We start from the raw sequence: 24,060 nt of genomic DNA on the forward strand, positions 1-24,060 counted from the left end.
TTGTGTCCCTGTGCTGTGTGCGGCACATCTACTAGACACGGGGGAAGAGTCAGGTGCTGCTCTGGTCTGAGGAGGCGGCTGTGTGAGGACCATTTACCCTGAGGCCAGCTCCTAGGCCTAACTGTGTGTGTTCCACCAGTGGAAGCCAGTCAGTGGTCCCTTCATCACAGTCCTTCTGAATCGGCTGGAGGAAGGGGCTTGCAAGTCACCTCTAGTGACACCAAACTGAATCCCCCAACAAAAAGCAGGAGGGAGGGTTCACGGCTGTGTAGCCACAGCCCTTGGTAGTTCTCTCTTTGATAGCAACTAGCACACACAGTCGTCCTCCCCACACTGTGACCTCCCTGAAGGCAGAGACTGTGCCTTTTTTCACTGTGCTCAGCCCACAGGGAGAGCCCCACACATGTCTGCTGATTGTACACCAGGCAACCGACACCCACCTCCCTGCCTCTGAGCTCCTGGTGCTCCTGGCCTCCTTGATTTGGAGCAGCACAGGCTCTCCTGGGCTGCAGCTGGGACCCCCCTGCTCTCTCTCATCATCACCCCACTCCAGCTCTTGGTCCCGGCTGCCCTCAGACACTGTGGGCCCGGCATCAAAGGAGGCCCCCAGGATCTCAACTCATGGTCCTAAGCCAGCCTCACCCTGTTTCCCCGGGCAGCAGGCCAAAGCACCATCTGTTGGTAGTTCCTGGTGACGAAGTGACACAAACAAGGATCCTCTGTAGACAGGCTTGTGCAAGGGTGGGTCTCAGCCAGAAGTCAAGGGTGATGAATCCAGATTTCTGAGCTGGGCATTAAGGAGTTTATTGGCCCTTGCCAAATTCCCCGGGCTCAGTTGCCCCTGATTTAAAAGGAAAGAAGCCAACTCTTGCTATTAAGGAAGAAACGTGGGATGCCCTAGCTTCCTCCATATGAGGAAAAGGAGGCCTGCTACTTTCAGCTTCATAACTTTATTCTGATGCTAAAATATGTAACACAATAGAAAGAACATGTGATTTTGGATCAGAAGAACTAAGGGGTTTTTTTTTTTTCATGTTTTTGGCATTTTTATTATTAAAGAAATGCATGCCCATGTTAAAAATTCCAAACAGCACAGACTAGTATAAAATAAAAAGTTAAAAGTCGTATCTCCACCATCAGTCCCACTTCCCAAAAGAGGTCACTCTTAAGAGATTCTTAACAGTGCGTCAATACCACATGCAGCCCTTCCACTCTGCACCCAGCTACCCAACATACAATGGCTCTCAAAGCCATCACACATGCAAGAATGGCTGCCTCTGCTAACCATCTGACATGGCTGGGTGCCAAATCCCTCAAAGCAAAGAGGCCAGAGAAGCACCATGCAGTAGGAAGGATACAGTCTGGCTTAGGACTCAGTTCTTCTTTGCTGTTTTTTTTTTTAACTGTATATATTACCTTTTACTACACATTTTCAAGCATCATCCTATATGTAATTTTATCACACTCTTAGATATAATATAAAACGTTACTCTTAATGGCTACATAATTTATGTTATGTGAATATACTAGAATGTTTTTATCCCCTGTATTTTTATCTAACACATAATAATTGTACATATTTATGGGATACAGAGTGACATTTTGATACCTGTATATAATATGTAATGATCAAATCAGGGTAATTAGCATATCCATCACCTCGGACGTTTATCATTTCTTTGTACTGTGAACATTCAAAATCCTCTCTTCTAGCATTTTGAAAGTATACACTGAATTATTGCTAACCATATTCACCCTACAGTGCTACAGAACACTAGACCTTATCCCTCTTATCTGGCTGTAACTTTGTATCCATTAACAAGCCATTCTCTATCCTCCCCTCCCCTAACACTTCCTAACCTCTGATGACCACAATTCTACTCTCTACTTCTGTGAGCTCAATTATGTTTTAGCTCCCACATACGGGTGAGAACATGCAGTATTTAGGAGTCTTTAAAAGCTCTGTGTTTCCAGGTAAATTACTTAATCTGAACAAAATGATGATAGTCACCCTAATGGCATGACAAAATCCATAATAACTTTTAAAAGTTGAATTTTATGTTTTCATACAAATATTAGAAGTGTTATTATGTAAAAAAAATAACAACAGTAGTAAGTTTGCCTAGAGGGCTGAACACAATGATAAAGCCCTGGTAACCAATATTATGCTCCTTTTCTCTAGAATATTCTGATCTCCCTCTGGGGTTATCCTCATCAAAACAACTTTAAACAATTAGTGCCTGATATTTTCAAAGAATTTTACATCAGTTAAATGTCCTCTGATAGTCAGCCCTTGGCTGTGTTCATTCTACTCTCTCTCGTCAACCCTCAAAATAGAAAGTCTATATTCTTCCAACAGTCCACACAGGTTAATTAAAATGCCATTTCTCTCTGCTTTGGCTAGAATTACATTAACTTGTCATAGTCATACTAGTTATCTTTTGCTATGTTTTATGAGGAAAAAATGGAAATCTGATTAATTATGAGCTAATGATCTTCTAAAACATGGTTTCCATGGGGGAGGGGACAGATAATGAAAGAGGTCTGTGGTAGGGAATTGGTCTGGGAACCACTGGTCTAGTATATGAAACCCACTAGGTTAGCAGAGGTTCTGGAAGATGCTAGTCTGACAATGAAATTATCTGCTTCTTGTGTCCAATGAGAATTTATGTCTAGCCTTTTGAAAATATGGATTTCATGTTTTCCCTGGATTCCTCCAGGGAATAGAAGAAGCTTCTGTGTTAAGTAAGATAAAGAAGAGAGTGATTCCAGCAGGTTTTCCACTGAGGATTGGCCCAGTATTAAAGAGATAGTGACAACTTCATACTTACATATGTCAGTGAAATGGAGACTCCAAGTTTCCTTATTCCATAAAGTTCTTTCTGTGTCTAGTCCCACGATTAGAGTTGGCAGATATTTGGCCTTTTCTTCTCACATCAACAGCTGAGTCCAGACACAACCTCACAGGTTCTTTCCAAGGTGGCCCCCTGGGCGGCCACTGCTCATTGACTGGTGGTGACACAAGAGGACAGTCCTATTTTCCACCCCAGCCCTGGGCCCAGAGCCATGGGCACCTGATGGAGCCACACACTGTGCCACCTGTAGATGAGAATACACTGGCTTCTGGGGAGTTCCTGGAAAGGCATCAAGTTACAGCTCCTAGGATAAAGCAGGGGTGCCTGCTGGCTCTAGAGAAATCCAGCTGACCAGCTGTCCAGAACGGGGGAGAGGCTCCAGGAGCGCCGTCATTCTGTCCCTGGCAGGCAGGAAAAGCAGGGAGGCTTTCTATCTCAGTCTAGGACACAGGCTGCTCCGGAAACCCAAACCCAGAAACCGGCTTTGAAAGTGACTCAGTACCCAAATAGTGCACCTGAAAATGACAGCAGATAATCTTCTGACTCTAGTGTCCTGGAAAGGACAGAGCAGAAAAGAGTAGACCCTGGTAGCCTTGAGATTTGTGCCACTGAGCACCACCCACTAAAAATATTTTCTGTTGATCTGGACAGAGGCCAGTTTAATCTTGGCTACAGAGTCTGTCGTCAGCTTGATGCATTTGATGGTGCTGGGAGCTCCAGAAGTGGCTTTTTCTCCCATTTCTAGCCTACTGCCCCAGCACAGACCACTGAAAAATGAGTGCTCTCTGGGAAGCACTGCAGACCTTAGATAGTATGCCAGTTTGGAGTTGACAGGTGTCTGTCTCACCTGTGACTCCCTTCTAAGTGACATTGCCCACTACCTAGAGCTAAAACTGCTTAGGTAGCTTATCATGGAATTCCCATGGCAACTTCATTTTTCCACCCCATCATCCATTTATGACAGATTAACTGGTGGGGGAGGGTTAAGGGTGGTAGAAGTGGATGATTGATACAGGGAAATCAACACATATCTGGCCAGGAGTCTTTGACATGACCAAGTTGGGAAAAAGAGAAAAAGAACCAATCAGAGTTCTTCTCTTTAAAATTTGAGCTAGAAAAGTAGAAAGAGCTTTCCAGGTAGGAGCAGAAAGCATATATAGAGAGAGGAGCCACGAGCTATGACTGTTGGTCTGTGAGTGTCACTGCAAGTTGGAAGTAATGAAGAAGGTCAGTGAGAGAAGCAGAGATGCCAGGAGACAGACTACACGGCCCAGGAGGGAGAACACTGGAAAGAGAAAGTGGTCCCTAATGGCTTTCTGATACCAGTCCTAGTCTATGCTGGATACTTACAATCAAGTCTTACTGTCTTCACATACAGTCAGGCAAACACTTTATGGTGCAGAACAAAAGAGCACCACAGTGAGTGGTTTGTTTCCTGGGAGATGTCAGTCCTCTCGGTGCAATCATGATGCTAGTTCTTTCTGCCCAAGTGATAGGCTACCTTAAAGGACACTTTCAAAGAACCTTCTTGATCAATCAAACAAATCATAGATCAGACAGTACACAGAAGGCAACCCAAGTACAGATGCCACCAGTACGAAGGAAGGGACTATCAGGAATAGGGTAAGATTAAAAGAGGAGACGCGGCAGAAGGAATCAAGGGGGAGGCAATGAGCTCAAGGAGAAGTGGACACCCAACACCAGCCTCTGCAGCTCCAGGAGCACATACCGTTAGAGAAAGAAAGGATGCAGTGGAGAATGTTTAGAGGGACAGCAAGTGTAAGAAAATAGTACCCAAGCAGAAAGTAAGGTATAAACAGGAAATAAAGTGAACATATGTAAAGACTTGCATCCAGGGCCATGGTTAGTCTTTGAGATGGTGGCAGAGTACACCTGCCTCAACACAACTGAGTTGGGCACACTAAGAGCCCAGACTTCACCACTATACAATATATACATGTAGCAGAATTCAACTTGTACCCCCTAAATCTATTGAAATTTAAGAAAAAGAAAAGAAAGATATGGTCAGTGATGGTAGTAGGGGGGTCAGTGAAGGTCATGGGGATACATGAGGAGAAATACAAAGAGTTGATAAATAAAGACCAAGCCATCTGGGAAAAGATGGATTACTATGGAGCCACGGCAGAAGTAATCATCTGTAATCATTAATTTGTTTCACAGCCATATTTTGCCATACTCTGAATATTAAGTTACTATTAAAAGGTAACTTAATTTGAAAGGACCAACTAAAGAAACCACTACAGAGTGTTTTCTATGGGCCCTGTAAATAACTGATTCTTCATGAACCCTACTCACCAAAAGGTAATGGGTCCGGGCTCAGGCAGGGACAGGTTAGCCATGTTGTGCCATGCATGCTGACCCTCAGCTAGGAAGGGGAAGGATGGCGCCACATTGACAGCTGAACTTCAACATACACATGTAGATATCTGGTGATCACTAAGTTTTCAGAAAAATAACTTTTATCCACATAGGTAAGTTCTATCACTTTCAACTTTTAAATTCCTCTTTACTTATCCAGGTAATTTCTTAATTGGGGACCCAGTAGGTGGTAGGGGTGGGAATATAATTCCTATGAATAAGTAATTTCATGCCACCTGAGAATACTTACCTAGCACTTTCCTTCATGGTCATTTAGCAAAATCTTCAAAGCATTTGAATCTCAAAAAATGCTTCTAGAATGTGGAGAATTTAAGTATGGGAACCTTGCTCTATTTATAAATCAAGGGCTTCTCTCTCTTCAACTGTCAGTTATATGCTACTGGCTCTACGCCAGGATTTCAGACTGGGTTCTGGAAGCACAGCTTAGTTTCTCTTTTAAAAACCCACAATAAAGAAATATTTTGAATAAGTAAAAGATCACAGCTCTGATCTCTACAACTTTCCTCATGGGGTTTACGAGGGCACAGCCAAAGGGTGGAGAAGGCCTGAGTGCTCATGCCCATGCAGATACATCTGGGAAGTCGAGGACAGGCTGGACAGCCAGGAAGAGTCCTCCTCACTCACCTGCCTCACTTTGCTCAAGTATCCTTTACTTTAATTCCTTTGAGTGAATGAGGAAACTTTGACCTTAAGATCCAGAAGAGTCGAGAGAAAATAAACAAGCCCCATGGCTATATCCTCATCTACATCCCCTTATCACTGGGGCCCGAAACCCCAGTTAGCACCTCTCTAAGGTGCACAGAAGAGCCTGCTTTGAGGACGAGACTGCTTCATTTTCTGAGTGGCCAGTCATGTGATCATCTCCACCCACAGTGTGTCTTTCCTAAACCCATACTGACATTCCCCAGTGGGATCTCCAACCCTGTACCTCTGAATTTTCTCATATACCTTGGCATCCATGGGTTCTACCAACTGCAGGTCCCACCAACCGTGGGTGCCGTGGATAGAAAATATTTGAAAAAATTAAAAAATAAAAAGTAATACACACAAAAATATATAATAACAACTATTTACATAACATTTACATTGTGTTAGGTATTAATATTATAAGTAATCTACAGAGGATTTAAAGTATATGGGAAAATGTGCCCATGTAATATGAAAATACTATGCTATTTTAACAGGGACTTGAGCATCTGCAGATTTTGGTATTAGAGAAGGGGTCCTGGATCCAACCCCCTGTGGATACCAAGAGCAAACCAACGTGAGCAGACCCAAGCGGGCACACTGTATGCTCTGTGGAGCTGACCAAGTCAGGCAGAAGGAGAATTGCTGATCTAGTGTTGACAGGGGATACTGCAGGGCTAGACCCTAAAACAAATCAACCAGCGTGGCTCTGGTCTTCCTGGAGACTTCTGCAGACATGTAAGGTTCTCAGCAGATTTGGGTGTTTTATGGATACTGGAGTTGGAATATGTCAGTCTTTGACATATTCTTTGACAATCTCATTAATTAAGAAGAAAAGAGGGGAAAAAGACATTTTATCAGGACCTGGGGGCTTTCTGGACACATTAGCCAACACTTCTGCCAATAAATCCACATAGGCTTTAATCACTCCTGTGGGTCCAGAGGAGGGGAAATTGTGGTTGAACAATCCTACTTGAAATGCTCCGCTGTACTGCTAAGTACCCTCACTCAACAATTGGCTCAGAAATGAAGTCTCTTCTTCAGAACAAATCTGTGCCAAGTACATAGCTCTACTGAGGGTTTCAGGATACCACGGTTCTAGTGACTGAATGATTGTTTACCTCAAGATGGGAAGGGCTCTTGCTGCTGGCACTGAAGGCAGAAGGAAAAAGGACGGGAGAGATGTCAACTAAGGGACAGTTGTCACCATCGTCACCCGACTCTCACTCTTACTGAGCTTGCAGCCTGTGACTTCTCTCAAGCACGGAAAGGGCATTCTAGAGACAAGCCGTCTCCCTCTGTGGCCAGAAAGAGACTGTCCTAACAGCTTGCTGAGCCAAAGAAAAAGAAAAAAGCCTACCATGTTTTAGTCAAAGTGGAGAATGTGCAAATGGTATCCTGGAACACTCTAGATCTTTACAGATTTTCATGGAAAGATTTCTTGGGTTTGAAACATTACAGAGAAAGCTCCCCTGAAAGAGAATGGCCTGCATCATTTTTTAAAACTTGCATTCTTTCATGGAACACGGCCTAGTCTACAGTTTACTGGCACTGCCTAAAAGATATCCCAGCTACACCTGTCACCTTTTCTCAACTAAGATATAGAGTTTTTTTAAAAATTTCTGTGGGCTCAATAATTTTCTTCCTTAACGGTTTCAAGGTGAACTAAGAGATTAAAAATAGTCTATAGTATATTATCAGTAGTAGTTAAGATGTTAGTCACATAATACTCTTGGGTTTGTACTTCCAGGGCAAGAATTGCCATATCCTTTTCAAAGTTAACATTTTACTCATGGATAAAAATAAAATTGAGAAGTGCACATCAGGAAGAGGGGGCATTAAATCAGTAGCTTCTAAAGTCCTTCCCAACTCTAACTTTCTATCATATCTAGCTATGTGATCTTGGATAAGCCACTTTCCCTCTGTGAATCTCAGCTTCATAATTTATGAAATGGGAAGTCAGATACCTTCCAGCTTTAACATTCTGGTTTGGTTAGACAATGTGCACCACAGCCAATACTGTCTTCTTTGAAAGAAGCCTATGCTATTTATTAATAATCATAGTAGACCTTGGCATTTGCATCTTTGACATCTGTGGCTTTCACTATTCCCAGAGACCCCAAAGGTCCATGAGCTGCAATAATCTGTTATTTTGCAGAGGTGTTCTACGAGCCTGGGATATAGGAGCCAGTCACTTCTTTACTGAGTGACATTAGTGTGCAGGCAGAACCTGTATGTCCATGAGGTTCTGTCATTGTACGCTGCAGTCTTAAAGGCCATAATTCTCATGAACTATTAGAGTGATAGTCTCAAAGGTGGAGATTATTCTAGATCATGAAGACATCAATAATATTTCTCTCAAATGTCAAGGGTTTATTATAACATAAGTGTAAATTAATCATGTACCTATTCCCACTTCACCCCAGTCACTACTACGTCCTTAATGCCAGTTGCTTTAGAAATTTTAGTGGTGCCACACATGTGGCAGGGAGCTCTCTTTCCTCTTTTATTGAATCTATCTCAATTATTGCACTTCTCCCACATGTTTTGATTTGTCTGTACACTTTGATCCTCTCCACTTGAGAGTGAGATCCTTGAAAGCAAAAATGCCAGTGTGCCTGACTCACTTATGTACCCAGTACACAGCAAATATTTAATAAATGTTTGTTGAATGACTGAGTACCTTCTATGAGAAGGCACTGTGCATTTTTTCATATTTGTATTTGGTACTTATTACTCCTTTGAAAGACAAATACTACTATTTTTAAAAATCTGGGCCTTAGACAAATGAAGTGACTTGTTCAAAGTTATATAGCTGGTAAGTTACTGATTCATTTTTTTTTGTTAAATTCTGAAGTTCACACTTTTCCATCCTACCATGCTGATAAAGACATCTTTGAAGAAGTAAAACATAAAACCAAACAAGTGAATTCATGGATCCAATATTATTGTTAAAGCACAGACCTGGCTTCAACTGGATTACATTTAGAGGAGTATGGTGAGGGCAAAGTTACAATACTACCAGGCTAGGTAGGCAAAGAAAACTACACCAAGAGGGAAGGATTAGAAAGCAGAATCATTCCAAATATCACACAGCTTCTGTCCAAGTACCCTGAAGTTTTCAATTTCAGTTTCCATACTGGGATTGCAATTATCAGGGCCTCAGGGGTAAGAGCTGGGTTCTAGGTAAGTCGGGCTTGAAAGTGGAATCAGAGAACAGGCATTCACGATTCAATTGAGCAAGTCCTTTGAGAAACCACTTTCTTTTCTGGGTCTCATGGTTTGATCAAGAAGCACTAGTCTAGAAGATATTCTAAAGTCCTTTCTGGCTCTAATATTTTATGAGTTTAGGTTAGGACTCTTCATGGTAACCAAAAAACTAGCATGCTCATTAGTTACGGTCACTTATAGATCCAAGTCACCTGATCATCTCAACAGTGTCTTCTGAAGAACATTGCTAATTCATCTGTATTCCTACTAAGGCCTCGTTTACTGAGCACATATCATGTACCGGGTACATTGCACACCATATCTTGAATCATCATAATAGCCCTGCAAGAGAGATATTATTATCCCCATTTAACCAATGAAGAAATGATCTCATAGGTTAATAAAGTTTCCCCAAACCACATGATTAAATCAGCAGCAGAGCCAGAATTCTAACCCAGAGTACTTAGAGCCTATGATTTTTCTGCTACGTAATACTGCCTCTGGTTGTAAACTTGCAATTTAAAGTATCAAGGGTAGGGCCGCTCTGTGAGGACATACTACTGGGTTTTGGACTCATTGTTCTGCAATGAATGATATCTAAAAAAATGCAAAGGGATAGATGGGAACATAGATTTGCTTCCCAAACCCTAGAATATCTGGGCCAGAATCTCAAACTTCTGGAGGTTGACATACATTTAGAACTAATATCACCCAGAAATAATCATTCACAAGGCTCATTTACACCAAGATATTATACAAACTGAAAACACGAACGAGTTTGAGGAAGGTTTAGTCATATGCAGAGATCCTAGGTCCAAAATTGATTAACAGAATGAGGAAATTGGGAGCCCAGCCTCTGACCTCTCAAAAACTACCCTTCTGTGGCATGGGTAGATAAGGCACTGAGTCAGAGGAACCACAAGTCTCCTAAATTATGGCAAATTTTGTGGTCTTGATGTCATTTAATGTCTGACAATAACCTCTTACATACTGACATTGCCATAAACACGTGTGAAATTTCATGAAGTTTGTCTTCCCAGCAAGAGCCTGTCCTTCATTTGCATGTATAAACACTCTCCCCAGAGCACATATAAATGGATAGTATTCTCTGGAAGGCACAGGTTTTTACTTACGCTAACAAATGATTATCCTTCCCAGCAAAATGACTAAACAGAACTCTAATAAATCAATTTGCCAATGACGATTTCCCTTGAGGAGGCAATATCCCCTGTTCCATTTTTGGCTAGTGCAAATATGTCCGACACTGAGCGCCTGTGTCTATGGTTTAGAAAATCTTAGAGCTGGAAGAAATTGCAAAAAGATCTGACCCTGCCTCCAAGCAAGGAAAGTATTATTATTCCCATTTTGCATATGAGAGAGTTTTGTCCCAGAGCCACTAAATGACTTGCCCAAAGTCACATTATTAGGATGGGACTGAGTAGGGACAGGGGCGGAACCCCATGGGTCACTCAGCTCTGTTGCCAGCACAGCCCAACCCTTTTTGAGCTCTGTCTCACGGCTGGACCTGGGAAGAAGCACTTCTATGACACCTCTCCTTAGGTTCCTTGGACTCCCCTTTTCCATGATCTCCCTCCTTCCTCTTCTAGAAGTTGTATAGTCTCATTTCCCATTGAAAGTGCAATTAGCAGGTTCCTGGAGCAATCTGACATCCTCCCTTCCTATATGCCCAATTTATACTTCACACCGTCTCCTGCTCCTCCTTATTGCTTGTGGACATGCACAGTATTCAGAGCAGTATCCCTGTCTCATCTCCATCCTTCTAGGCTACCCTGGAAAGTCTACCCTTGCATAAGGTGGAAATCCTGGGGAAAGTCATTCTGCTTTCTTTTTCAAAGCTATTCATCTGGGAAAAGTACAGAACACCCAATTTGCAATGAGTTCAATGGGGAGAGACCTTAGGGTAATATAGACAACAGAAGTGCAATACCCATAGTTTCTGAAGGACTAAATCGGGCAGAAACCTGAGAAGAAGTATTTCAGGGGAGTCCTGGACTTCGAAAAGAGAAGGCTACATAGAAGATGTATCTTCTCCCATAATTCTTAAGATGCTTCTCCTTCACTGCTTAGCCAGATTTTGGAGAGTAAACTTGTGACTAAAGACAGGTGGCAACTGCCCTGGGAGCTCTGCTTCTCCAAGATACCACCAGTATCCTAGCCATACTGAGTCATCTCACCTAGGCTAGGCAAGACTCAACACCATAAAATAGGCAAGAGACATTTATAGAGACTGCCAAGTTTAAATCAATTTTGCAATTTCCAGATTAAAGAAGGGATGTCTGAAATCTGGCTATACAATATGGCATCCAGGAAAAAAGCCAATGCCACTTGTTTCCTTGAGAATATTCTGATTGGGCTATTGCTGTCCTAGAATGGTAAGGATTGGCTTCAAAGCTCATATACACCCTTGCCATGAGGAAGGGAGGAAGGAGAGGCCCAAGCAATTTCCCAGCTCTTGCTTAATCACAAGAATTCTCCAAAATCTGATATCACAAAAATTCTGTCACCCCACACCCCCAACAACCACCATTTTGAGTTTCAGTGGACAAAATGTTCTGTGACCTTAGATCCTATCACAGGATTCCTTGCCCAGGAACAATTTCAAGTAAGAAAACTGAGGGAGAGTTTGGAAGTGGACGGAACCTGTCCAGTAGTGGCTGCTGATCCTGAATACCTGTGATGGAACCAAAGTTTGACATTAACACAAACATAACGGAGAGTTTTAAAGAGCAGTACAGAAGGACAGAAAGAGATGGCAAGGGATGGAGTGGGGGAGGGGCAGAATACAGAAAGGTTACTTACACAGTCTCGTCATTCTTGAATTCCAACTCCCCATATGTGTCTTCAAAGTCCTCACCACCACCCTTGGCTGTCCCTTCTACTGTTCTAAAGGGGACAATGACTGTACCCCGGGCACCTGATGTCCGCAGAACCTTGACCTCCATAACACCAATACTCTCACTGACATGAATAGTATCACATTCGAAAGTGAAGATGCCTGCATGGTCATCATCCAAGATAGTAACTGTGGCCACACAAGGGGATGCTAGGACAGCCCGAGGCAAGGGAAGATTGTTGAATATTGTTGGAGGCATCCCCTCCTCTGGCTGCTCCTCCTCTATACGGACATTGTTCAACCTCACAAAGAAATGTTCATCCTCCTCAAAAATGTCATCATCAATGATGCCCACAGAGAACTCCTTCTGGGTCTCTCCTGGTTTCAGAACCACAGTGCCCTCTGTGAACTCATAGTCAGCCCCTGCATTGGCAGAACCATCCTCTGTTTTGTAGTCTACATACACGGTCTTGGACATGTCACCCCCTTTCCTCACCACTGTCAGGAGTACAGCCCCACAGTTCTCCAGGCACTGGTAAGAACATGGGTCAAAGAAGACCTTGGAGATGAAGTCCTCAGGCTCATCAGTGTGCACCTCACTCATGCTGGAGGACTTCTTGGCTTGTTCTGCTGCATGTTTCTTGAGGATATTGCCTGCACCAGTCATCATACGGGTGGCTTGAATACGGTAGAAGGCGCGGCTCTTCTGTTGATGGGAAAGAGCATAGTAATTGGCCATCTCCACCAACTGATCTAAGTCCTTCTCTGGGTGTTTTTGCTTCAGGTCCTTGAGAATCCGGATCATCTCCCTGCGAGACTCATCCACTTCCTTCCCTTCCAGGGGCACTAGGTTCCCATCCAGGAAATGGGAATTCATCATTTTCCCATCCATCTCAATGCCTTTAGGGTGGTCACCCTCTGTTTCTATGATAATTCCTCGATGTTTATCTGTGCGGTACTTTTTGTGCATGTATTTGTAGAAGAGCAGTCGTTTATCTGCCACCCAGGCCAGAAGAACACACACTGGAAAGAAGAAAAGAGTGAGGAGGCCTTCCCAAACCTGGACCACACCAGGGGAGAAGACTGCCAGGATCATATAGAGCCAGATGTATGCAAAGATACTCCAAGCAGCGGTGACAAAGAAGACTCGTAGGTGCTTGATCTTGCGAGTCTCTCCATCGGGGATCACATAGACACAGATGCCAATGATGATGAACATGTTGAAGGCTGCACTGCCTACAATGGTAGAAGGTCCCAGGTCACCAGCAATGAACCCGTGACCACACACCTCAATTAAAGAGAGAAGTATCTCAGGAGCAGATGAACCAAGGGCCATAAGGGTCAGATTGGAGACAGTTTCATTCCAGACCCGAATAGTGGTTGTGCTGGTCTCTCCATTGGGCTTTTTGATAGTCACCTCCCTCTCTTGAGAAGTTATGACTTCAATAGATGCCATGAAGCGGTCAGCAATGATGGACACCCCAAGGAACATGTATATGAGGGCCACAAAATAGACAATAACCCTGGCAATCTTGTCCCCAAGGGAAGGGTTCTCCGGGTACCAGATTGGTAAGATGACACCCTCCTTGCAGTCCGATGACCCTGAACAGGATTCATTGTTCTGCCCTGTGCTTGGCACATCCCCTGAGCCACCAGCCTCTGCCCGAAGACCATTCAGGAAAAGTACAAAGGTAATCAGCCCAAAATGGAAGAAGGCAGAGGTGAGAAGCTGCAACCTTAACCACGCCATACACAAGACTTAGCCGCTGGCTTCTACCGCAGCACCAATCGTCCTCCTGACAGGCCAGAGACCTAGAAAAGATCAGAGAGGCAGGAACAGGCATGAGGAAAAGGGGGCCAGCAAATGGCAGGTTCCCACCAATACAAACTGATGCTTCACCTCCAGTGACATATTGCACTAACATATGGGGCAGTCTCTCACTTGGAAAAATAGATGTCAATGGGAGGCACAAATAGCTGCTCTGTCCTCAAAACCATCTGGTGGAGACTCTGTTGAAGAAAGGTTTTAAATAGCTGGGAATATTGGGGAATGGAAACGCAGCAAACCTGTTGAGCCCTGTTTCCCAACCCCACTGGCACCTGTGAGAGCTCTCAAAAAGCAACTTAAAATAGGTCACATATGACCTGAATCTTCATCTCCATGTACACTATTTCTAGGGTTTTCAGCCTTTCTTACCCCATTGTCAAATACTCAAGAATCTTGCATGACATAGGCTTGCAAGGCTGCATATTGAATTGAATTTTCATGGGTTAGTCCCCCCAGGTAGAATACTTTGCTCTGTGTGTAATTGATCCCACTTGGGACAAAATTCCTTCCCCAGATGCAAAACTTCTGGAGGCAAGTTGTAATTCTGAGCTTGCTTAGGAAATCAAAAGAGTTGATCCATAGGGAATGCTACCCACACTATAGCTAAACTGACACCCTGTAAGAAGTGCCTAAGACCAAGACCACAGAAGCTCTTAACCCTCCAGCAAAACATGCTTATGGACAGTTTAGGTGGCCAGTTACAGGAAGGTGATTCTCTTCAGCCACTCAAATTCCAAACCCAAACGTGGGAAGGGCCAAGTGGTAGAAATCATTATCAGTATAACATGGAAATGGATCTCACATAAGTTTTTTAACTGGAAACAATATTTTGGGGTGAAATGTAGCCTCATAAGCTGGTCTCAAACCACTAAAAGGTGAGTTTGAGCTCAGAAGAATGGGAAGTAACTCAATTCAAACTATACTCATCTTTCTACTTATTGCCTCATTTGCATGGAATGGGAATGAAAATAACCGTGCAAACAAATGAACAAAAACCAAAAAAGGCAACCTGCCCATTCATCCCCCTCTGCTACAACCGTGTGTGGGGCACTTTCAGTAAGAGGAGTGCTGGCGTGCATTTGCACAGCACCTCAAAGAGTTCAACATCCTTGTCCTTCCTACCTGCTCCTCTTTCCTGTTTCCCATGTCAGAAAATAGCACCTCCATCCGCCCAGTTACTCATGCTAGAAAACAGGTGCTAGTCTGCAAGACTTCCTCTCCCTCCTGTCTCTTATTCAATCCAGCACTAAATCTTATTAACTCTCCTGCAATCTCTACCACCATCATCACAGCCTAAGCCACCAACAGTCCTCACCTGGTGAATCTATTGCAGTAGCCTTCTAACTGAACTCACCATTCCTACTCTTGCTGGTTCTCAGTTCCACTTGCCTCATATAGCCACAATCTTCAAAAAAAAAAAAAAAAAAACCACCCCAAACTTAAGCATATCACTCCCCTATTTGAAGCCCTTTAATAGTTTTCTCTTGCTCTTGGTATAAAGACCAGATTCCTTACCATGACCTCAAAGCCTTGCATGAACTCATTCCCTCTCTTCCTCCCTCATCCCCGTCACTCTCTCTTTTATTACATTTTAACAACAGTGGCCTTCATTTCTGCTCCTGGTTTAAACTAAGTTATTGTCCACCTCAGGACCTTTGCACATGCCATTATTCATCCTTGAAACAAGGGTTTCTTCTTTGCATCCCCACTCTTAATAATGAATGCTTTAGATCTCAGCTTAAAGGGCACTTTCTTAGAAAAACTTTCCCTCATCCCTAAAAATGGTCAATTCCGTTTGTTATGTTCTCTTATCATACACTTTACTTTTCCACTCTGGCATTTGTTAAACTTTGAAATAACATGTTATTTTTGGGATTAGATGATTAATGTCTAACTCAATCATATTAAACTGTGAATGACATAAGAGCAAAGACTGTCTCTCCTCTGTTTAATGTGGTATCCTAATAGTTGGTAGGTACTTAGTAAATGTATGTTTTTGGAGCAAATAAATGTAGCTACCAAGGAAGTTTCTCAGACATCAGCCTTCTTTAAAGCCATTTTATGATCTAAATTATAGCCATTTGCTTTGGAAATACATAGAGATCTCACAGACAAATCCGCACTAGATTTTAGTGGTTAGGTAGGACCTTTTTAAATACCCAAAGCTTGTACTCAAAAAGAGAAATTCTCTTCAGGACACAGTATGCCAGATGCATAACCATAAAGGCCTTCCTTCCAGGGGCTCTGTGGATTAACTTGGTTTCACATTCCCCAGAGCGCTGGCCAAGAGCTAAGCTCCACAATTCCCATTAGTCCGGGTACTGGGGGCTGCCATAACAGGTGCATGGGGCCTCTGCCTTTGACCTCACTCAGAGGAGAAGAGGTTATGAGGATCACTGTGGAAGAGCAGGGTGGTTGAAGATGTTCAGCAATCATATTCAAAGTTTGGGAAAGCTCTTGTCACCCGTGATGTGTACAGAGACCCCCATTCAGAGGTTTGGCACTCACTAGTCCTGGACAAATGTGGAGGGAGAAGGATCTTGGCTCTTTGCCTTGACTTCCAAAAACACTGATACTTTGTGGATACTGATAAGCCCCATGCAGGAGGGGACAGAAGGTAGGCACAGCTGGAGCAGCTCTTTAATCATGAACCAACATGGTGACAGGAGGTGGCAGCTGTGAAGGCCGACCAACCCCAAGGTGGCAGGGTATCCACGGGGAAGGGAAGAGGGCTGGCCTTCTGGAGTAAAAGGACGTGGAATGTTGAGGCAGTAGATTAACAAGACGCATGGAATCCTGTTTATCTTCCCTACCAGGAGAATTAAGGGGGAGCATGGCCTTTGCTCTCCCTCAGTCTTGCAGACACTTTGTGGCAAAAGGTTTTGATGGAGAATATGCTATCATATGGTCAGAATTAGAGACACCTTTGAGCAAGGGCAAGTTTAGAAAGACTATTCCCTGAGAAAACAAATGAACTGAAGGAAAAGATGGAAAAAAAAAAAAAAAAAAACAAGTCAAGAAAGTGAGGTGGCCAGTAAATGCCTGCACCCAGATTTTGGAATTGAAGGGGGAAAATGCTCTGTGAATTCCCAGTTGCGCTTTCTAGCCCTCCCAGGAAATGGTTACTGGCTGAGATGTTCGAGAGAGAGGGGACACGTGTGGTGACCAAGCCAACAGTCATTTTTCATGCCATTTCCATAGGCCTACGCACCCATTGAGACAGATCCCAACTTCCTGGGGGTTTACCCCAGCCCTTTAGAGACCCAAATGATCTTCTGTGGTTCCAGAAGCCTCTTAATCAACCCTGAGGCATACTCAGAGATATGACTCAACTTGAGACCCCTAGGACCCCTTGAAATAATAAAGATATTAATAATAGTTATTAATTATTATTAATAATTTGCAATTAATAAATACTTATAATAAAGGATAATATTTACAAGTGTTTATTGTATACACAATGCTAAGTACTTCTGATTTAATTTTTATAATAACCCTATGAAATCGGTAATATTTTTATCCCTAGTCTACATTTTGGGAAACCGTGTCTTAGTTAAGTCATTTACTCAAAGTATGCAGTAAGGAAATAGCAGAGCCAGATGACATAAACTATGGTTTTAGTCACTCCATTTTCCCAAGATGTCCCACTTTACTGTAGAGCATCCATGGCCCCTAATCCGTTTCCAGCCTGATGTAGATTTGGGGGCAATGTGACTGTCCCATACCTGCTCAGAGGACAGACTAGCCACTGGGTAGAGCTGCTCAGTCCCCAGGCTCACCAGGGGTGCCCTGGGCTCCTGCTGCAGTCTCCTCCCTGAACAGTCTCCTTCCCATCAGCTCAGTTTGACAAATATTGACAAAAACCTGTGATTTCCCAGGGCAGGTATTAGATGCCAGTGGGTAAAATGAAAAATAAGACACAGTGTTTGTCCCCAAAGATACAATCTAGCAGGGGTGGAGAGATGCACACACGGACACTTTTTCTATAAAAAAGCAGGAGGCAAGGGCAGAATGCGGTGGGAACATGGAGAGGGCACGGAGCCAGCTTAGGGATTCAGGGCGGCGCTCTGAAGGAGGCGATCCCTGAAATGAGCCTTCAAGCATGAGCGAGCTTTCGTCAAAATAAATAAATAAATGAATTAAATAAAGAGAGGGGGGGAAAAAAAGAAAGAAAGGGAAGTGGGAAAGGCATTTGAGTCAAAGAGAACAGCCCAAGCAGGGACATGGCGACAGGAGAAAGCCAGCCGTGTGGGTGGGATCAACGGGAGCTCAGTGCGGGGCGGCAGGGAGGGTCAGGACATGACAACGGGCAGTAAGGAGACGGGGTTCATGGCCAGCCTCACATGCCAGGCTGAGAAGATGGGATTTTATCCTAAGGGCAGTGAAAAACCAATGATTGGATTTTAAACAGGAGAATGACAAGGTCTGATTTATATTTCAGAAAAACCAATTTCACTAAAGGGTTGAGGATGGCTGGAAGGGGGACAAGAGTGGAGCAAGAAGAGAGAACACTATTGTGGACAGAGCAGATGTAGATAAGGAGGCCGGGCCCAGGGTAGATTCTGCCTATGATGATCTCCTGCCCCCACGTCACATTCCTCTCCCTCAGCCAAACTGGTACCCTGGCTCAGCCCATGGCCTCTCTTCTCTTTCCTGGACTATCCTCCTAATGCCCCCAGGGCCATGTGCAAGGTGTCTGTGTCCTCAGCAGTGGCTCCTCACATCTTTTAATATCACTGGCAAATTTAATTAAAGTCACTGTTCCTCTGCTCTTCCACATCATTAATAAAACAGTGCCACCAGGCCAGACTGAGCAAATTCTCCCTCTTGCTACGCCCTCCACTTTCTCCAATGGGAACACTGCTCCAGGCCTGTCACCAGCTTGGGTAGAGCCGTCCTGCTCTGCTTCTAAATCTGGGCCCCTGCACAGGCGTCACAGCCAATTTACATTAAAGTTTTAAGTGCAGCCCGGCTGCGCTGGCTGTGACGTGTCACCCGAGTCTGAGCACACTGCATCTTCTCTGCACTTCCTCTGCCTACAGGGGGTGAGAATCAGCGAGGAGTCCTTCTCTCCATGGAAATACTCCCTGAGAGACATAGGAACTAAGCTCCCTACTCTCTCAAGAGTAGGAAAGAAGTGACCTCCGCTGCTTGGGTAGCTTAATTGCCACAACTGGAACTTGGATCTGAGGAGGAAAACGTAATGATGCTAAGTGTTTTTCTTGCATTATTATCTTTTTGAATCTTCACAGTGAAGGAGGTGCTATTATCATCATTATAGATGCCAAATTAGAGCTCATAGAGGTTGAGTAATTTGTCCTAGATCACAGTTAGTAAGTAGGAAGGTAAGCATTTGTGTTCTGGCTGTCTGCCACCAGGGCGCATGGTGTTACTGCTGTGCTTGGTATGTACCCTCGCTTTGGTGACCCCTTCGAGAGCAAGGTAACTCTTTCTAGATGTAGAGGCCTCCCCGCAAGCTTAGAGGCTCTACATACTCCAAGACAGAGGGGAGCAACGGTAGAGCCCCAGATTTGGAAGCAGGGGGCAAGAACTTCCTTCCCAGATGTGTCTCAATGTGCTGTGAGACCTTGGAAAGTCAGTGACCCTCTCCAGGCATCAGCTTCCTCATCCATAAAGTTCAGGTTGGGTTAGATGATCTCCATAGTTCCTTTGAGTCAAAGATGCTTCAATTATAGGAAAGGAAACAAGCAAAAAGACACATTGCTCTTATTTGTCCCAGAGCAGTATGAGAGCCGGGCATGGAATTTAGACTTCCAAGGAGACCACAGAGGATAAGAGAGTAAACTAAGGGAAGGTAGTAGGAACTAGGGCCAGGAAGAAGTCAAGGAGAGCCCACATTCTGGATTTACCAAAAGCCTCTTAGATCAAATTCATTTTCTAAACACCTGCTTTTTGCCCATTTTGGGCCAAAAATTGTCCTAGAGATTGGGGGTACAGCCATGAACCGCATCTCCAGCCTTACAGAGTTTACCTTCTCATGAGGCATTGAGCCAAACAAGTAATTATAGGAATAATTGATTACAATTATGTCCTGGGAAATAATATCTTTTCCTTCTTCTGCTCTGAGCTCTCAGGTTGGTGGCTCTATAGATGCCTCAAACCACGTGAGCAGTGGCTGCAATGCAGCAGGGCTTTATAATGTAGAGAATCTTACAGTAGTACACGAGATGATATTATATTGTTCTTGCGTCTCCAATCTCATGCAATTGTCACATTTTGCCTTCCCTGAAGCCTCTCAGACCCTTAATGATGTCTGAACCCTATGACAGCATCATGGAGCCCTAATGACATTCTCCCAGGTGCCACCACACAAGAGAAAGCTCCCTAGACAGGCCAGCAGCCCTCAGTTTCCTCACAAACCAAAGACTTAAAGGAAAATGACAATAGCTCTGATCATATCCTTTCACTGAGTACCTGCTCTGTGGCTGGCACTGCACTAGGCCCTGTTAGATCTGCTTTTATCAACTGTTTTAGAAATGAGGAGACTGAGGCTCAAAGTCCACCCAAGGTCCACTAGCTGAGCCAGCGGTACAGCTGGACTATGAAACTTAGTCGGTCAAATGCTAAAGTCTGCTTTTAAGCCCCTGGCGATGAAAGGGGTGGTAGAAAAGCAGGCTAGGAATCTAGGTCCCTTAGGTTAAGAACCTCAGGCTCCGGAAAGCTCTACCTCTTCTGGGAAGCCATCCCTGACAGTGCTCTCCTCTGTTACTTTCAAAATGAGTCATTTACTCCCGTGGGTTCCTCTAGCACTTTGGTCACCACTGAAGCACTTGTCCCACTGCATAGGCCTATCTGTTTACATGTCCATCTTACACTGTCTTCTGGAAGCTTCACGAGGGACTTCAACTTAATGTAGGGAAGTTTTTTTTGTTTGTGTGTTTTTGTTTTGTTTTGTTTTTTGGCAACTGTGAACGTCACACTCAGTGAAACTCTATTGATAGGGCTAAGAGGTTGGACCTGACCTCTGATATCCTCTATGCCTCTAAAATTCTGTTTCGAAGATGCCTGAAGTTCATCAGACTTGTGGAAGCCAAAGGACTTTGCCCTCTGCAAGTCCCTGACGAATCTGGGAAGTCACAAACACTGAGAGTGGACCAGAGAGCTAGGAAGAGGGAGGGCTTTGCTCAGCCTAGTTATGTTCTGCTTCTCCCACTGCTGGATCTACATCTGCATTAGTCATCCCCCAGTTGGAGACAGCGATGCAACCAGGGCCACATTCTAGAGATGGCTGTTCCTCCGAATCACTCTGGAGTTCTAAAAAACATACAGACATCTGGATCCTATTCCAGACTTAAATTTTGGACTCACAGAGGGTGGAGCCTAGATATTTATGTTTTTGAAAAGTTCCTTATTTGTTTTAAAGGAGCAGGCCAAGCCTGAGCATCCTGGGAGAGAAGACAAGGATCATAGCCTGACTATGGCTTCTGTATCTCAGGGATTCCAACACTAGAGACTTTAGGCTGGGAGAGGGACTCTCAGTAGATCATGGGTTGACTTACAAATAGGAACCACAAGGCCTTTCTGTGCACTGGACAAATATTCCACACTCCTGGACTCTCACTTGCGTTCATACCTTGCCAAGAATGGTCAGCATCAATTCCCTACCCACATAAGCAGATTTTCCTTTTGTTTCTCCCTAAACCTGCTGTCTGCTGGGTTTACAACTTTTACTGAGGAAGTATAAAAGATCCAGAGGTCCCTTATCTTCATAGGAAAATGATGCGACTCATCCATTTTCAGCAAGACATGTTTCTAGTTATTTTTCCTTTCAGTGATAATAACTTAGATCAACTTCTCCACATCTCCTCCTGGCCTCTTTGTTTGTTCACTTACTCATTTATTCATTCATTCATGCACACATGCATTTGCATGAAACCCAGCCTTATGTGTCACAGACTGACTTTCACGGAATTATGGTGAGAAAGTTACACTGGTTTTGTTCCAAACACATTTTTTCCGCATATACTCAAAAAAATTTGAATATAAGTTTCAAGAGGGTAGGAATTTTTATCTGGTATTTCTGTATCCCCAGTGCCTAAATCAGTGCCTGACATATAGTAGATGCTGAGTATATATTTATTGAATGAAGGGATACACTGAATGAATGTGCAAAAATAGAAGGGGATAATAGCCAGTGATTTCTCCCATCTTTGGCAGTGTTCAAATGGAGGTTGGAGTACCATCTGTCAGGGATGCTGTGAGCAAGGTTTTTCAAATTTGAGTAATATGAACAAAATATAATCCCTCTAGAGGAGCACACACTTCACTGGAAAACAGTGACAGAAAATCAAACAATTACGACAAAACAAGTACTAGATTTGGAAGCATGTGCAATGTGCCAAGAGCACACAAGAACGGAAGGTGTAACACTGCCTGGGGTCATCGGGGCCAGCTCCACGAGCCAGGTAACATTAGATCTAGGTTTTGAAGAATGAACAGGAGTTAACTGGGTGGAAGCCAGTGCATCTCAAACAAAGGCAAACAGGACGCCCATGCTGAGGGGCATGGAAGCCTGAACGAGTAGTGTCTGGTTCTAGATGGGTGAGCAGTGTGGCTGAAAGACAGCACTTGAGAGAAGCTGCAGAGGTAAGTGAGGAATTGCTGGTAAAAGGCCTTGTGTGCCTGGCCAAGGAGTGTGGGCATTATCTGGGAGGCAATAAGGAACCACTGATAGGTTTTCATCAGAGGAGGGGCAAAATCAATGTGTTTCTTTGGGATAGGCAACCTAGAGTGATGGCAGTGTGGGACCTGAATAGGTGAACGAAAGCAGGAAAAGACTAAAGGCAGGAAGACCAGTCCAGACCCTCCCAGCATTTGGGCGAGAGGCGATGGGAACCTGAACCCAGGCCGTGGGAGCAGCGCTCCTGGAGAAGGCATGGATTTCAGAGCTACCAAAAGGAGAATCAAGGTAAGTTGGAGAACAATGAAATAGCAAGGACCAAACCACATCAGGCACCTCTTCATCCCACTGGCCCTGCAGAGATCCTCCTGATTCAGAGATGTGCAGGCCCAAAGAAATGGGAGCTGAAGGAATCAATGCAAAACATTCCATTTAGATACCTTCTTAGCTTTGGCACTTCCTGCACCAGTTGGACAAATGTTTTTGTAAACTGATAAATGCCAGTGAGAGTTCTAGGCTCCCCAGGAGAAAAGCTGGAACTTCCTGGAATTCAACCAAGGCCTTAGAGTGCTCCTCGGTCTAGTCAAGGGAATGACCATTTGTGAATTCAATAGCCCAGACTGTGATAAGCTCTGGAGATGCACTGATGAAGCAGGTCTGGTTCCTGCCCTGAAGGAGCACATAGAAAAGTGCACAAAATCAGTATCTAAATGTGAGCAAAGGCCTTTGTGCCTTACGAACACCGCCTGAGAGCATCACAGAGGTGGTGGTGTTGGATATCTCAGGCCTGTTTCAAATGAGAATGCTGTTTCACACAGAAGAAAATGAACTCAGGGAACGTATTGTTCCTGAAAAACCAGTGCTAGCTAGAAAAGTAAAAATTATTTTTAAAAGATCCAACATATTGAGGTTAACTCAAAGTCTAGAGTGGCCACAAGAAAGCCTGATTCTGTTCATTGATTCATGAATGAAGTATTTGTGGGGCACTTACTATGTGCTCATCACAGTTGTAGGTGCTTTGAAGATCATTTCTGCCTGGATGTCTTCTCACATTTACCAAGTGCCAAATATGTGTCACACCCGTGCTAGCTGCTGGAGATTCAACATCACACCTCTCACCTGGACTGCTGCGAGGGCTGCCAGCTTTGCCCCACCCCTCGCAGTCTACTCTCCATAAAACAGCCAGAAAGGTCGTTTTAAAATCTAAATAATTTCCAAGTGATTTTGTAAAGGTGCAACCATAAGGGGAGACTTCAAACTTCCTGACAAGCCTTGGGGTAGAGAGGTAAATGGTTAAAGCCAATGACCTCAGAGAGCAGGTCATTCAGAAGAACTAACAGGGCCACATTGTTTGGACAGAAGTTGTGAGTCTATTTCCAAACACAGCCCCCTCTCCCCACCCTGGCCCTGTCATTGGCACCTCACTTTTCCTCCAGAGTATGGCATAATGATACCCAACATTTATACTGCATCATTCATTCTACAAGTATTAAGCAACACTATGGGCCAAGAGCTCACAAAGACCTTCTCACTCACATGATCTTATCTAATCCTTCTTGCGAGAGTGATCATACAGAGGAAGAAA

The 24,060-nt window shown here is 44.0% G+C and overlaps 1 protein-coding gene across 6 annotated transcripts in view; it reads right to left on the minus strand.

Annotated features, from left to right (window-relative positions):
- SLC8A3 (solute carrier family 8 member A3) overlaps nt 1-24,060 on the minus strand; it is a 140,218-nt gene that overhangs the window by 108,687 nt on the left and 7,471 nt on the right. For 5 of the 6 annotated variants that reach the window (XM_069465084.1, XM_069465083.1, XM_069465081.1 and 2 more), the window contains exon 2: nt 11,973-13,818. Coding sequence is in view for 5 of the 6 variants with exons in the window: in XM_069465083.1 (XP_069321184.1) it covers nt 11,973-13,756 (1,784 nt within the window). In the remaining variant the exon portion in view is untranslated. Of the gene's footprint in view, nt 1-11,972; nt 13,819-24,060 lie in introns of those variants that run through there. The other variant, XM_069465078.1, reaches the window with a different exon arrangement.

This window comes from Eulemur rufifrons, chromosome 2 (genome assembly GCF_041146395.1).
Source record: "Eulemur rufifrons isolate Redbay chromosome 2, OSU_ERuf_1, whole genome shotgun sequence".
NCBI classification, from domain to species: Eukaryota; Metazoa; Chordata; class Mammalia; order Primates; family Lemuridae; genus Eulemur; species Eulemur rufifrons.